Source organism: Nyctibius grandis, chromosome 10 (assembly GCF_013368605.1).
Source record: "Nyctibius grandis isolate bNycGra1 chromosome 10, bNycGra1.pri, whole genome shotgun sequence".
NCBI lineage: Eukaryota > Metazoa > Chordata > Aves > Nyctibiiformes > Nyctibiidae > Nyctibius > Nyctibius grandis.
Genome location: NC_090667.1, coordinates 15,929,598 through 15,945,572, shown reverse-complemented (window position 1 = coordinate 15,945,572; position 15,975 = coordinate 15,929,598). Strand labels below are relative to the sequence as shown.

At 47.4% G+C, this 15,975-nt stretch overlaps 1 protein-coding gene across 2 annotated transcripts in view; it reads left to right on the top strand.

Moving 5' to 3' along the window:
- Nucleotides 1–2,643: 2,643 nt before the first annotated feature.
- The window catches only part of LOC137667576 (vascular endothelial growth factor receptor kdr-like), a 135,021-nt gene continuing 121,689 nt past the window's right edge, over nucleotides 2,644–15,975 (top strand). Inside the window, exon 1 of one of the 2 annotated variants that reach the window (XM_068408410.1) lies at nucleotides 2,644–3,660. In XM_068408410.1, coding sequence (XP_068264511.1) covers nucleotides 3,597–3,660 — 64 coding nt within the window. In that variant the 5' untranslated portion in view covers nucleotides 2,644–3,596. The remainder of the gene's footprint in view (nucleotides 3,661–15,975) is intronic. The other variant, XM_068408411.1, reaches the window with a different exon arrangement.

Sequence of the window (15,975 nt, the reverse complement as noted above, 5' to 3'; positions counted from 1 at the left end):
AGCTTGGAGAAGAGGAGACTGAGGGGTGACCTCATTAATGTTTATAAATATGTAGAGGGCAAGTGTCATGAGGATGGAGCCAGGCTCTTCTCAGTGACATCCATTGACAGGACAAGGGGCAATGGGTGCAAGCTGGAACACAGGAGGTTCCACATAAATATGAGGAAAAACTTCTTTACAGTGAGGGTGACCGAACACTGGCACAGGCTGCCCAGAGAGGGTGTGGAGTCTCCTTCTCTGGAGACATTCAAAACCCGCCTGGACGCGTTCCTGTGTGACCTGATCTGGGTAATTAATCCTGCTCCGGCAGGGTGATTGGACTAGATGATCTTTCGAGGTACCTTCCAATCCCCAACATTCTGTGATTCTGTGATTCTGTGATACAACTGCCAGGTGCCTTTGTGAAGCTAAAAGCATTTCATTAGGAAGTGAAAAGACCTTTTCTAGCCCTACTTCAACCCCACGAGTATTGTGAGGCTAAGGTATTTGTTAATATTAGTAAAGAGCTTTGAGTTCCTCAGATGGAATAACTGTCAGGGCAAAACGAGTTGTATTATTATTAAGAGGTTCTAGTCCAGTTAGCAAATCGCTTTTCCCATCTGTATGAACAGAACATGCTGTTGTGTTAGGGAAGTTGCTATGCTTTGGAAAAGCTCTAGGAGGTTGCTACAGGCATATGAGGATGCTCAGGAACAAAATGTGCCATTCTTACAACCGTATTTTTGATTTTGGATATTTGGAGGGAGAAAATAAAGAATTAAAAATAGTTCCCAGGACCATTTGGCCAGGGTCTCACATCAAATTCTTTGTGAAACTACACACTATATGCATTTAATCGATTAAAAGATAAATTAAGTTTATCAACAGATAAAAGATTATCTGGAGCTTTACACAACTACAACATGGTTTGCTAGCAGCTGGTCAGTAACCTCCAATGAATGCTTAAACACCTCACTGTAAATCAAAAATAAACCACAGTTCTGTAATTTTCATTCTTCAGTTAAACTTCCTATGAGATTGGTCTTTACTACTATCCATAACTATTTAGAAGTCCATTACTGCGACACAGATCTGGGGGAAGTTGTATGTTCTAAAAATTAATTGTAGACATACAAAATGCATTTGTCATCTTAAGAATGATTTGGGCATTTATATGAAAATTAGCATGACATCACGTGACGGTAAGAAAAGCGTTCCTGATTTAACACTGCGCGTGCAAAATGATGCTTCTTGTTCACAAAACTGGAACTATCTGAGACTATTCTGTGTTCAATTTATTGTTTGAATTTGGGACATTTCTACACCAGGTATCAGAAGTGCCCATTTTCCTTGCAGGATAACGTATGGATTTGTAACTCACAGAACCGTACCTATGTCTCACTTTGCTCCGGTGCATTTTAATGTAGCACATGTACTTGTTACATGCACTAAGAATTTAGAAATGTACTAAAAAGAGGCACAAAAAACTTCATAATACCCTGCTCGCAGTTCAGCTTCACTAAAACCCTTGATGCACACACAGTGTAACATCTAATGCACCTGCTGTCTTCTTCTTTTGTAGACAACTGAGCAAGAGTAACAAAAAAATGCAAACCAACCCCGTCGTTCAGCCATGGGGACTGACAGTGCTTTCCTGTAAGGCTGTAACAGGTCATTTAACCCCAGTGTCTCATTTGTGGCATTATTGGGAGTGACAATCTGCGCGGGCAGCTGTAGAGCTTCCACCACTCCCTCACCATCAGTATAGTGTAGTGGTTTGTGTACGTTAAAAGCCATATAACTGCTATGTGTGTTGCAATAGCACAGAATATCTCCCTCCCCATCACCTGAGCACCAGCTGCGTTTCCCGAAGTGCCCCTTCGGTGCACCAAGACATCTCCCAGGACGCCTGGCACTAACTAAGCGCAGTTTCCAACCCTTGCACTGGCCTAGGAGGCACCCGTGGCTGAAGCAGCAGCCCTGAACCAGGAAAAGACTCTGCTTTCCCAGGGCTGAAGCGAAAGGGGAAACATCTGCGTGTCCCCTGCCAAAACCACGCTGTCCCCCACCACCGCAGGAGCACTCGCCCCTGCTGAAATCCTGCCCGGCATGGCAAGGGCCAAGGCATGTGGACAGGTGGGAACCTCGATCTGTCTACACCCAAGTGCCTGGAGATAACGCTCAGGTGACACAGAAGCAGCTGCTGTGAGAAACCCATGAGAGTTCAGGGTTTATATAGATGTGCTACACGAATAATAACACCATTAGGGTTGCCCCAAATATCCTATTCAAACAAGAAACTTTCTCTGTGCCCCAAGGGCTGCACAGCAGCAGCTGCCGCACGAAGGGAGGCAGCGGGACAGGGAGGATGGAGGTGCCATTCCAGCAGGATACGCTGAGCAGCACAAAGAGACCCCAAAGTGCTGAATAACCAGGGGCAGGGGGGCAAGGACAGCGCTGCTTCCCAGGCGGAGCCCCGCTGCGCTCCCCTTCCCTGACCCCGGACCCGACGAGCCCCGGAGCGGGGAGGGGGATGCGGCACCCCGGCACCCCTGTGCCCACGGGGGAGGCGGGCGCAGGACCGGGGGAAGATGTTGCCACCTGATGCTCACGCAGCTCCGGCTTTGCAGGGACAGGCGATGCTGGGAGGCAGCGGGGGACAACTCTGCTCGTTCCTCTGCCCCATCTCGGGCAGCAGCAGCAGCAACAGGAAATCCAGGAGCTCTGTGAGATGACAGGGAGGGAGAGAGTGAGTCCCCTCGCCTCGCCTGGTGACGTCTCTCCTTCCTCCCTTTCTTTTTTTTTTTTCCCCCTGTCCCTATAAAGAATCTCGAGCTCGCATCAAACTTCCCAGCGAAAGCAAACCAACCCCAGAGGGTGGGGGGAAAGGCAGAGAGAAGCCCCAGCGGCGGCCCCGGCCATGCCCCAGCCGCGCTGCCCGCTGCGCGGTGCCCGGCAGGTAGCCAGCCCGCGGCCGCGCAACCTCCCGCTCCCCCCGCCTCGCCAAACTCCCTCCAGTTGAGAGGTTTGTTCTTCCCCCTCCCGATCTCTGCAGCAGCACCTGCACCTCCCTGGATAAATACATCTAAGAGGTGGCTTTTCAGTTCAGCCCCCTTAGCCCAAACTCCAGGCGAAGGACTGCTCGGAGCAGCGACTCACTGCCTGGAGGAAACTTTGCACCGGCTGGAGGAAACTTTTCGCCAAACTTTTCTGGTGCTTTGCTCTGCTTTTTAACCCCTTGAGTTACTTTCCACCACCCCGGCGCGCTTGGGGAGCCTTCTCTGCTCAGGGAGAGTAACACTCCCCCCTCCCAGGCACCCCATGAATTAGGAAAGCTGCGGGAAACGAGGAATAAAGTTATTGTGGAAAGGGGAAATAAAGAGCCTAAAAACTTGCACCTCGAGAAGAAAAGAAGGAAACTGAAATCTGCAGCCCAAGGATGAAGCAGTGAATGGAGAGAGCAAGTTAACTGGAGTCAACAAGTGGGAACTTCTGCACGCCTCGCTCTCCCCCTCCCTCCCCGCGGCCTTTGGTGCTGGGAAGAAAACCTCGTCCCGGTGCGCGGACCCTCTCTCCTCCCGCACCTCCCGGGGGCCGCCAGCCCCCCCGCGCCGGCGATGGTCCCCGGGCCCAGCACCGCCCTGGCGCTCTGCGCCCTTCAGGGGCTGCTCCTCGTGCACGGTAAGGCCCCGCTCACGCGTGGGGGGTTCTCGCTGTCCTCCGTGGGGGCGAGGAGGAGGAGATGGGGGGGATGAAGGGGGGCAGGCGGCGCCGACCCCCGCAGGCGAGGGCGCGCGGCGGCCGCTAGGTGGCGCATCGGGGGGGGGGGGCTCCGCGGAGCCCCCCGAGCTGCCCCGTGGGGTGCAACCTCCGTCTGCAAATTGTGTAAGGAGATGCTCTGTTATTGCTTCTCCCAATCAGGAGGATTTTTTTTGGAGAGCGAATGTATCTCCCAGCACAAGCGTGTTGCCGCTTTAGCGTATCGCCAGCTTTTCGTAGCGTGGTATCAAGAGGAAGGTTCTGCAAACGCTGCCCTTGATTTTTCTTGGGTTCCTTCAGGGATTTAATGTATTCCTTCTGCAGAAAGGGATGGATTGGCAAGCACTAGCCCCGGTGAACTTCAGCCATCCCCTGCAGTACCTTCTCCACAGTTACCTACAGAATAAATAGCTAAACCTTGTGCTCCAAAGGGCTTGTCCAGCTTTTCCCCCAAAAAAACTGCAGCGGCAAACCTTAGAGGTCAAAAGGAGCCCTCTCCATCACAGCAGCCCTTGCGACCCGCGGTAGCAGTGCCCCAGCTAACCCCCGAGAAGGCAGTGGGACCCCAGCACCCACACCTTGCGTCGCACCTGGCGCGGCAGAGGAAGCTCGCGCGGCCCTCGGAGGGTTCCCGTGATGTGCTCCAGCTGGCTGACACGTGCGCCAGCAGCCAGCTGCACGCTACGCTAGCTTTAACGTCTGGAAAAGTTGCCCGTAGAAGGCGTATTACCAGAAATCCAGTGTGATTTTCACAAAGGCATAAATCCCGGAACTTTTGTGGATCAGAGAGAGATAATAACAAGTATTTGGCAGAAGGGAGAAAGTGTGTCTTGCCACAAGAGTTCCTGAGGCTCCAGGATGAAGCGGAGCCCAGTGCAGTTGTTACTGAGGAGGTGGGTGGAAAGCCTGGCTAGAGATGCTACCCACATTTCAGGGCTGACTTGGGTCCTTACTTACCAGGTTACTTTCCTAATAATTTTGGAGATGTCTGGAGACATTCAAAACCCGCCTGGACGCGTTCCTGTGTGATATGATCTAGGTAATCCTGCTCCGGCAGGGGGATTGGACTAGATGATCTTTCAAGGTCCCTTCCAATCCCTAACATTCTGTGATTCTGTGATTCTGTAATTTTGGTCCTAACAGCTTTGGAATTTGGTCCAGATTCACTTTCCCATCAGTGCCAGGCACAGAGAAGGCAATGCCTGCATCCTGTGACAAAGGGAGGCAGGCACATCGCTAACTGTCCCTGTAGGCAAAGGCTGATGATGGATTTGGAAGCAGCATTGTGGATGTCAGACCTTTGTCCATCATTAGGAAAAGATAATATGTTAGCACAGGCTCTGTGTGCTCTAATTAGGCTGGAAGCCAAACTGAAAGAGGGCCAGGAAGTCGGCGGATTCTGGATAGCACTGATGTTATTGAGGTATTAACTCCTCAGCCACCTTCCCCTCAAAGTTCATCTCCAATAACGAATTCAATGAAACTTCGTTTGACCTCCCAAGGCACGAGAGGCATAAATCTATTCTGCAGGCTGTAGGTTAAACCTTCTCTGGGATCTCTGGGGTCAAAATTAGGCAGAGTTGCGCTGAAGAGGCTGACTCTGATTCTAATCCAAACAGTTTCACCTGCAATGCAGATGTAGAAGATTTTACAACTGTGAAAGACATTCAGTTCCTGAGGTGCTGAGGGAGGGCAGTGCAGGTGCCTAGCCGAGGGATACCTCCCTGGTCAGGACTTCCCCGGTGCCCCAGTGAAAGGAAACGCTCTCAGCTCATGCCAAACCTCATCAAAGGAGTCTGAGTGCCCTCTCCTTCTGTATTAGCACCTGACTGCAGCCACTGTGCCACTAGCTTGTGCGTGCTGCTCAGCAGCTGGCCAAGGCTGCCTGGGTGTGCCGGGGATGCCAGGGGACAGAAGGTACCCATAGCCATAGAGCCCATCCAGATCAAAGGATGGTCTCCTTCAGAGAACTCCCAACATACTTGGCGCTTTCAGTCCTTGTGGGTGTTTAGCAGGGGGAAGAGACCACGCAAATGTCACCCTAATAATTTCCTGCCTTATTACAAAGCACATCTTCAAAGCATTTTATGCATCTTTAAATTTCGTAAGACAGTTCTACAAGTATCATTAAATTTCCACTTTCTTTTTGCTTATTACACAGCTTATGTTCAACTCCTCAGAGTACTACTTAGGGTCTTTCTGCTCAAAACTTTTGATGTAGTAATTATTGTGCAGATGCCAACAGCTGGCACAGTTGTAGGTAGGGAGTGGGCTGGTTAAAAACCAGCCCTTTAAAAAACAATCTGCAAAGAATTTTTGACACTAGCAGCACCTCATATCTTACATGAAAAATTCAGTATCTTTTACCCCCTGACATCATCAAAAAGTTTTTAATATATGAGCAATCCAAATAACTTTTCAGGTATTGGAATAAACTCAGTAATTTCAGTGATTTAACACTGGAAAAATAACAAGAATGAAGAATAAAAATTTGGTCTTGCCTGATCCCTTTGAAATTAAAGCAAGTTTGAAAGTGAATTTTTTTGTTGTTTCAATTTGCAACCTACGAATAGAATATACTAGGATGGGCAATTTAGCTTGCTAACATACACATTTCAAATATGCCACGTATCAGTAGATCAGTCAAAAGCTTCAGGAGCTCAGCCGCCTCCTGGTTTGCCGACGAGGATGCTCCTGCGCAGAGCCGAGGAGGCTGCGGGCTCAGCGCTGCGCTCGGGCACAGTCCGAGGCGTGAAGGTTTGCTCTCGCCTTCCTCTGAGGCAGCCAGCGCTGGCAGGTTGAGGACTGGAGAGCTGACAATATGGGCTGTTGATCAGTTCTAGTGAACCAAAAATGTGTCTCTTAATTGGTGTTATTCCTAAACATTTGCTTTACTGTGGGAAAATGTTATAAAAAGCAGAGAAGAGTTTTTTTAAGATTGTGATATATGAGCCTTCTGCCTGAAGCTGCCACATTCAAACCAACTGGAAATCTCTTTACACTACTTCATCCATTTAAGGCAAGGAAAAAAATGTCAAGTATTTCTGAATACTCCCTGAATTGCTAAAAAACAGCATCGTACCCAAAAGAATACTGAGAATACAAACCAGACTGATTGTTGAAGGTTTCTGTTATAAGAACTTACAATATTTTCTTTAAAAAATTAAAAAAATACTTATCTGCACACATTTCCCCACTGGTCTGCTAATACGTATCAATCTAAGAGCAACGAGGTACATTTGAGTTATCTCTGTCCTTTCATACATTCTCTGAATTGTTCATTTTAAGATGAAGTATTCGTACAAAGCAATAGCTCAATCTACTTCAGTTTGAAGTAATGCACCAAGCTGGGCTGAATATATAATATTTATGTTGCTAGTTGGTTTATGCGCAAGGGCAAAAGGTTTTCAACCACAACAGGAGATTTCCTAGGTACAGTCAGTGTAGGTGATTTGTGGTTTTTGTAAGTTTGTCTTCCAAATTGCCAGCACAGTCTGAAGGAGGGTGAAAATCTGCCCTATGCCGTACACATTCAGAGATGAAACTCATTTTTTGCTTCCAAAGACATTTGCAAAGTACATGCAGCAAGGGTCGCTTGATCATCAGCAAAGGACAGGATGAACAAAGAAGCTGCTTTCTGTTTACATCGCAAAACAGCTTTGGGGGCAGCCAGAGCAACCTGCATTTTTAAAAGCTGCACAGGAAATTTCCAGGAGGCAGCGCTTGACTTTCAAAGTGAGTACGAGAAGGACACTGAAGCTCAGCCCTACCGAAGTTCACATGCTTAGTTTGATGTTCCCTCTGCTCAGCCTTGCTCCACCTTCCCTTTTTTTCTCTAAACCAGCCTGATGTCACTGGAATGGGAATTACAAGTGAAAGTAATTAAAAGATGCTTGAAATATCTAAACAACAGCTAGGAACAAAATAGGTGTCCCTAGTGTTTTGCTTCAGAAACCAGCTCAGATGACTGACAGGACACGAAGGCTTCCGAGTGCCGATTGAGACATTTTGTTCCTCCAGTCCTCACCTTCGGGCAGAGCATCTAATTATATTCAGTTACAATGACTAAAAAAAAATTGGCTACCTGAACAAGCTGGCATGAAATGGGTGTAACAGAGAACTGGTCTCCTCACCAACTTAGGCACTTCTTTAATTTTTCTTTTTAAGGCCACAGAGAAAATATTAGAAGCTGCCAAAATCAACCAGCCAAGGTTATTATCTGGAAATGGCATTTAATATGAGTGCATGCTTGAAGCTTGCCTCAGGGAGCAGAACTTGAGCAGCAGAGAGCTTGCAATCATCAGAAGCAAGGCGAGATTAGAAAAAATCACGTGAAGCAAGGTTTTCTGTAGGAGAGGTGTGACCTTAGAGACTTGTCCATGAGCCACTTCCTCAAGTGGGGAAGCAGGAAGGTTCAGAGAAGGTAGGGAGCCTGATCTCGTGAGGCTGTGGTGAGCAGAGCGGATGGCTGCCCATTTTGTGCAAATTCCTCGCTGCTAAACACTTGCTTGGGGAACCCCAGCTCACCTGAAGCTGGGTATTAACACCAATTCGGAACTGAACTAGACAGATCTTGTGACTGCTTTTACAAGCCGATCGTATCTCCTGCGTTCGCCAACAACTCGAATACGAAAGAGGGAAGACTCTCTTGGGTGAAGTCCAGTCGCCATTCACAGAGCTGACTCTGGTGTGACGGTGCTTTTCTCTGCCGTGGCTGAGACAGGGCTTGCAGCACACGCAGCCATCGCTGGCATCACACCGCATAGACCCCAGGGACTGTCCCAGCTCGGTGCTTTCCAAGGCTTTGGAAATGTAAGCAGTGAATTCACACACTAAGGGCAGCTGAGCTACTGCCCTGTGCAAACGCTGTTAACTTTTGTATTAGGCTGTTACTAACAGTGTAACACAACTATGCACTCTGATGGATATTAAGTCTGTGCACTGCTTTATGAGGCAGGCCAATACCCTCATCTCCAAGTCCTGGGATTAGTCTGTCTTTACAGCACATACTTTTTGTCCTCACTACATCCTACATCCCTCTCCTGCTCTCCCCCTCCCTTTCCTGGATGTCTCTTAAACTCCCCTCAGGGCTCAGGATTCCTTGAATTTTTACATTAGAAGAAGCCAAGAGGAATTTCTCAGCCTTTCCATAACAGGAGTCTGCACAGTCTCTCTTCCCTGTACCAAAATGAATTTTGCCTTTAAAATTGTGCCTGCTGCAGAGATTTTGTCAAGCCAAAGTGGGATTGTGGGAGACCTGCAGCTCAATCTCTCTGCAAGCAGATGCACTAAGTCTTCCTGCTGTAGACAATTTTACAAGAAGCAATTTTTGCCAGCCATCCCCCCCAATATCTAGAAATGCAGAAGGACTCACGGCTGGTGCGTGGTGTGTGTTTAACCAGTGTTCAGGGCTTTTGTTGGGGCTCTAAGCAGTAAAGCTTTTAGCACAGAGGCGTCCTTGTCATTACCAAGCAAGAAGGAAAGAACCTCGTCTAACCCTTCCAACGATGAAAGGCTGAACAAGCCAGTTTTCCTTTGTGCCCTGCAGGGAATGGCAAAAGCATATGGTCCCCGAGATTTCAAAATTCAGCCAAAAACTAAACTCAGGCCCTGAATGTAAAGGAAATATAGGGACCAAGCTTCTATTTTCAGATCACTTGCCTTTGTCTTCTGCATTTCCACATAGGTTTCCTTAGATCTTCCTGTGTTTTTCTGAACTGTGGGAACATGATTGCCAAGGAAGTAGAGAGGGGAGTTTTCAGCCCTGCTGGGATTGTTCTTGATTTGAGGGTCAAGGAAGCTTGACCTAGTCATTACCTGTTCCATTTTTTTACAAAATCTCCATGAATCTGAAACACCTCAGCCAAAATGTTTGCTTCCTTAGAGCCCGCAGCTCAGCAACTGCACACCTTGAATTCTCCCTTACAGATACACTGAGGTCAGTTTGCAGGAAAAGCACCAACCACCATGGGGCTACTTGGCCTGTTCCTCTGTAGCTGTGAGTAAAATGGGACTGCTCATAGGGATCCTCCACACAGATACACAGAGGCAGCTATTCTGTAAGGCATTCATCCTGTTTGCCGTTAACTCTTATTTCATTAACTGAAGTCAGTGCTGAACACAATAATTTAGGAGTTAAAGCAATTTCCTCGCTGACCCCAGAAGCCTGCAGCGGGTGATGTGAGCGTGGGACCTCCCACAATCCCAGTCCTGATCCTCGATTCCCTCACAGCTACTGAGAAGGGCTCACTTTGGCCCTTTGTAGCCATAGGGATCATCCCTGAAGGTTGATCCTGAGCCTGGACTTCCCCAGCTTTTGGGTTGGGTTGCGCAGGGGTCGGTGTTTCAGACCTTTACTGTACTGTACTGTACTGCCTACTACAGTGTGTCCTTGAGGAGTTATAAAATGTGGTTTTCCCCTCTGCTTCTTCACTTGTCCTTCCAGCTGCCTGAATCTGGCTCCCCGAAGGGCCATAACACATGCCCACACAGTAGCATTTGGAAACCCTTGGTGTGGGCAATCCTCGTTACAATACGCCTTCGGACAGGAAATGGCTGTTGGGAGAGATTGCCCAGAGCCCTGAACAGGAAGGCTGTGTTTGAAAGGAGGGAAGTAAAGCACCGTGGATTATCAGTTGCAAACCTCAAGGTCTCTGTCTTTCCTTGCAGAAAAATAAATCCCCCAGGTGCCGTGTTGTCCAGCACTGGGTCACAAGGTACATCCCCCACCTCCACCTAGGGAAGGGTCCCCACTCCATTCACTGCCGCTTCACTCCTGAATTAATAGTCTCATTGCTAATTTGCAAAGATAAGAGAAAGGGCTTCATGAGCACCCACTACTTAAAAGCACTTTGCTCCTTAACCCACGAGGAATATCAGAAGGAATAATAATGCAGCACCCAGGTGTGGGGAGAAATGCTTTTCCCAGACCTCTTCTGGATGTATATGAGGCAAGGAAGTTGTATCAGCTCCTGCTGCATGACACAGCAGGACAGAGCTAAATAGCAAATTTGGCTAGTTAAAAGGGTTTTGTACTGTTACAATTAAAGGATGATTCAAGTGAACCTAAACAATGATGTCACCCTGAGAACCTTTTAACCACAATTTAAGCTATTACATGGTGTGAAGCAGAGAGAATCGACTAACCTTTTGGCCTGCCACGTTTTTTTCTCTACAAATGGATGATGTCTGGATTATTCTCATTTCATGTTCACTCACTTGGGACAAGCTTTGCTCTCAGTTACACAGGTTTAAAGCTGTAGCTTGGCTGAAGACAATAGCCTGTCTTTGAATTTGTCTTTGTGTGACCGAGAACATTTATTTTATTATGGTTGTTTATACATTTTGTGGTAGAATCTGAGTGAGAAAAGAACTAACTGAAAGCTGCTCTCTCACTGCATGCTTTATAAAGGTAGAGATTTTACTGATCTTGCTGGAAAATCCTGATTTGTTTTGGATGTGAAAATTCACCGTGAGAAAGAGAAGTAACCTGCTTACTTTCCTATGGTGAAGGAAAGCCAGTGTGTGGCCCCTGCACCGACACTGCAGCACCTTGCAGTTGTGTGAGGCAGCACAACAACCCCCAGTGCTATTCGTGAACCAACCCATGCTCCCACTTCACATTTATTTTGGCTTTAATGATCCCATTCTGCTAGGCCTCCTGGAGGCTCTCATGCTTACAACAACTTTCCTTCAGTCTTGGCAAATTTTCTATTGAGTAAGGACAGAGTAACAGCTAAGGCAAAAGGGTTTGGCCCAATAGGAATTACCAGAGAGAGTAATTAATCCCCAGAATCCTATGTCAGCATGAACGGAGCAGAGCGGAGCGTGCAGTTGGGAGGGACTCCCTGGGGCAGAGCCTCCTCCGGCTGTGATCTCAATGCAGTTGGCCCATCTCACTTTGAAAGAGCCGTGTGTTTCTCACCTCTCATCATCCCACACTGTGATGACTTTTCCAAATATAATGATACCGTGGGTCGCTGGGAAAGTAAGGCCCAGTTGTTACCGTGAAGCCACTAATGATCCCGTTAACAGTTTTATGACTTAATCCACTGATACATCAGGTTCTGACTTCATCCAGAAAGGAGGTAAACCAAGTCTTTGGTGTGATGTATTTATAGGTTTGGAATTGCTCCGGGGTTTCTAGGCTGTGCTCGCATTTGGGCTGTTTTCTCATGGCTTTCCTACCAAGTCAAATAAACATGGGTAGCTGGGTCAATTTGAGCAACATCACCCTGCCCTAATGGAAGAGAAGTGCAGGTCAGAACAAGACACCCAGTAAGACACGGCTCCTGGGATGAAGGAACTGTCTGGGCAAGGTGAATTCAGGAGGTCAGCAGGCTGCTGAGCAGGGTATGTTGAAGGTTCCCCCATCTGGCTCCACACAGTATCGTACACTGCAACCCCCATCAGGAAATTTTGTCATTACATTTGAGGGAGGGTCTATACGCCTGTTCTACAGACTTTTCAACCAGAAAGACCTGTAGAGTTGGTTATTTATGTGCTATGGCTTATATCAGAAGAGCATTGTTAGACTAGAAAGAGGAGCTAGAAAGACCCTAAAAGAAATTTGGGGTTTCATAATATATTAATTGGACTGTGATCTTTATACCAAAGATAAAAATATTTTATATAAATTAGCCATGTACTTTGGCTTTTTTATTGTTGTCTGGTTTGCATTTGAAATGTAAGGTTCAAATCTACATAGTGAAATGCCATTATTAATTTAATTTAATAAATCATGGAGTAGTGTGCCTTCTTCTGGTTACTAAAGTTGATCTCTATTGAATTTTGTGCATAACTGTGGTGGTTATATTGTAATTAACATTAAATTACTAACCTTCTTTTCCTAATGCACTAGCCAGCACGCCAGAGCTGGTATACAATATCATCTAGGGCAGGCAGCCACAACCAGGCACTACGACATCCCACAAGTCTACAAGTGCAGACTAGTGCTCCCAAGAGAAAGGCTCTCCTTTTCCCATCCCAAGAATATGTGCACAATTCGTTTTAACGTTCTTCATGACAGTATCTTCAGCTTTCTGGAGAGTTTCTGGCAGCAGGACAAAAGAAGAGGAAAGGAGACAGTTTTGTCTGGGTATAAATCTCAGTTTTCATTTGCCAAACCTGTCCTGCACTTTTGAGAAAATCAGGGCAGTAAAGCTGAAAATTCTGTGCTCAAAGGGGGATTAGTGGAAAAGCTAAAACTGAGCTAAATCAAAACTAGATTTCCATGGCGCAGAGTCTGCACAGCTACCACTCAAGGCCATTTGCTCTTCCACTGTACAATACCACAGTATCAGTGCACTTTAAAACATTAATGTAGACTTTTAAATGCTACAGGGATTTGCGTCTGACACTGAGCAATGCAACTTGGACATTCTGCCTTTCTGTCTGCCTATGCCTGGGACGTCCCTCAGTCTGACTACTTGACCTCAAAATTTCTGTCTCAATGTCTTCCTCATTTAACTGAAATCTGTATATAAAAATCATGTTTTCAAGATAGTTTAAAAAGATAAAGGTGTCTTTCAGATACAGGCAGATACTGCTTGGGAAAACAGGAATAATCATTGTAAGGTAAATGTCTGGGTAGAATCAGTTTGGCCAGAAATATGAGACACAAAGCTGACAGCATGAACCTCTTACCAGCATAACTCAGCTCCATTTGTAAACACAACGAGTTGGTCCAGGGTCTGCAGGTGCCCTGGGCAGCTCGCCCTGCCTGTGCAGTACTGCAGAATGTCCTTTAGGGGCTGGTTTGCTGCATTTTAAAAGCCACTAAAGATTTTCTCCTTGTGCAGAGGGGAGAGAGGGATTTGCATTCAAATAGCAACGGTGCTGTCACTACCCCTTCTCCTCAGGTGGCTGCTTCTTTCCTAGGTCACACCTAGAGCGACCACACTTCGTAATTGATAAGGTGGAAATCACCTAATCGATGAACTAGCCCTTTTCCTGAACAAAAGAACAAGTGCAATCTTTAATCCAGAGCCCAGTGCTTGCCAATCTGTATGAGGGAAATACTGAAGGCTTTATTCTGCAACCCTGGGATTGCTATTACAGGTTCTGGACATTTCTGTTCAATGGTTAAACTCTTTCTATGCATTTCTTTTACATCCTTGGAGCAGCAACGATAGTTAATACTGACATCATTAAAGCCGTCACCATTATGGTTCAGGGTAAACACCTCACCTTGATGAATCAGGTTGCTAATGCTTTGCAGAACCATTGTTTTGGGCTGCTGATTCTTTAATTCCCAGAGCGACCGATATAGCTGGTCTTGTCTGGTGTCGTCACACGCAGTCTCCTTAAATTCTGAGCTGGGCTAACCAGCCTTAAAAAGAGACAGTAAAAGGGGTCAAAGAGCATCATTAGGAGAGCCCACAACAGCCGAATTCCTTCAGGCACCTTTCCTGTTTTAAAATCTTTCTGCTTATCTCGGTTCTGGTCTTGACATCTGCTGGTAGTGAAAGCAAAGTAGTGACACGTGGGCGCGGTGGGATGTAACGAGAGTACCTCGTACCCTGATCTGCCTGCAGTGTACACGATAAAGGAATTGAGAGGAATTCTCAGCATACGTAGGGCAAAGGTCTCTTTTAATGGTCGAAGTGATGTCCTTTAGTGTGCATTGTACTGCCAGCCTTTGAAAGGCTGCCTTTTTGTTTTGATTCTATATTGTTCTAAGTTAAATAGTAGGAAAAGAGAAATCTCTGCCACCATAACATTCTCTTATAGGTCTATTCATTATCGATCCCGAGAGGAAGCTGAGAGTTCCCCCGGACAATGGTCTGATATACAAACGAGCATACATTAACTTTCTGTGGTTGTATAGCGCATTTTGGCTGCGTTTCCTTTACATTCTCAGGAACATGGATTCAGGCATAATTTGGTTTGATGTCTTCCTCTGCCTTGAACTGCTGCCTTGTTAAACATACTGCACATCAAGCAGCCTCTCTGCAGCAGAGGCCTGACGTGGAAGTGCTGCAGGCAGAGGTGGTGGTGCGTTGAGGGATGCTTTTGGAGTGAGTGGGAGGGCCAGGGGCAGAGGAGACCAGCCCAGGTCTGGGGGGTTTCTGCTGAACTGGGGGACGGATGCTGGGGGGCTGCTGGCCAGATGCCATGCTCCAAACCAACAAGGGTGTCAGGTGTGTTGGACATAAGCCATGATGTTTAAAAGTAACTCAACTTTGGTCCCCTGTCCTTTGACAAACACCTTAGGGGAGCTCACCTGGGGCACATCTGCAGTGGCTTTGGCAGCACTAACTCCAGAACAGGGGCTGCAGCAGGGTGTGACACAGGAACGCCCAGCATCTCCGGATGGGAAACGGCTGATGGAATTACTGCTGTGTTCCCCACAGTAATTAGTGTGGACACTTCACGCAGGACCACAGCTCAGTTGTTGCATGAACTGCACTTCAGTTTGTAGGTTCCCACTCCGACCTCCAGCGCTTTGGGCACTTTGGCATTGCATTCCTCTCTGCGGCACAGGCATGTTTTCTGCTTTTGTGCCTCTGCTCTTCTCCTGTAAATCAGGGAGATTAGCACTTGCCTTCCTCCCTGGAGGGATGGGGAGATAAATGTTTTGAAGAGAAAAAGCAGCTCAGGAACCGAAGTAGATTTACTTCATCTGTCGCTTCCATCACCAGAGAAAAAAGCCATTTGAAGCTACAGGGATATTGAGGCATTTAAGGCTGTAAGGATTAGGACTGGGATACCATGATAGGCTTGGCCTGAACTGTCAGAAATTAATCTCGCCCCTGTCCTCCAGACAGACTCCTATAGAACCTGGGTTTGACTGTTGCTCTTTTACACTGACATGTCGTGCTCTCACCTACTTTGCATGGGAACAGAGCCAAGCAGATGCAAAAGATTAGGGACTAGATCAGTCATTGTTACCCTGCCTTCTGTAAACAGCTTCGCACAGTCTGGAGAGCGTGACGCCTGTTTCTGAAACGCCGCCTGTCCCAGCCAAAAGGTGTGTCCGAGGCACCGCTCCCTGCTCAGCTGCCTTGCAGAGCCTGCTCACACGCCTGGGTACCACCAGCGGCACGGCAGGGATGCACAGGGCTCGCAAGGCTACAGTTTTTCTTGAATTTCTTTTAACGTGGTGCCTCCCCCAGCCTCGTGGCCCACACATAAGCAGCAGGTTGCTCGTTTCCTCAGAGGAGTAACGAGCTGCGCACGGACACACACCCCCACACACACACACACACGCAGGTGCAAATGGAGGCAGTGTCACTC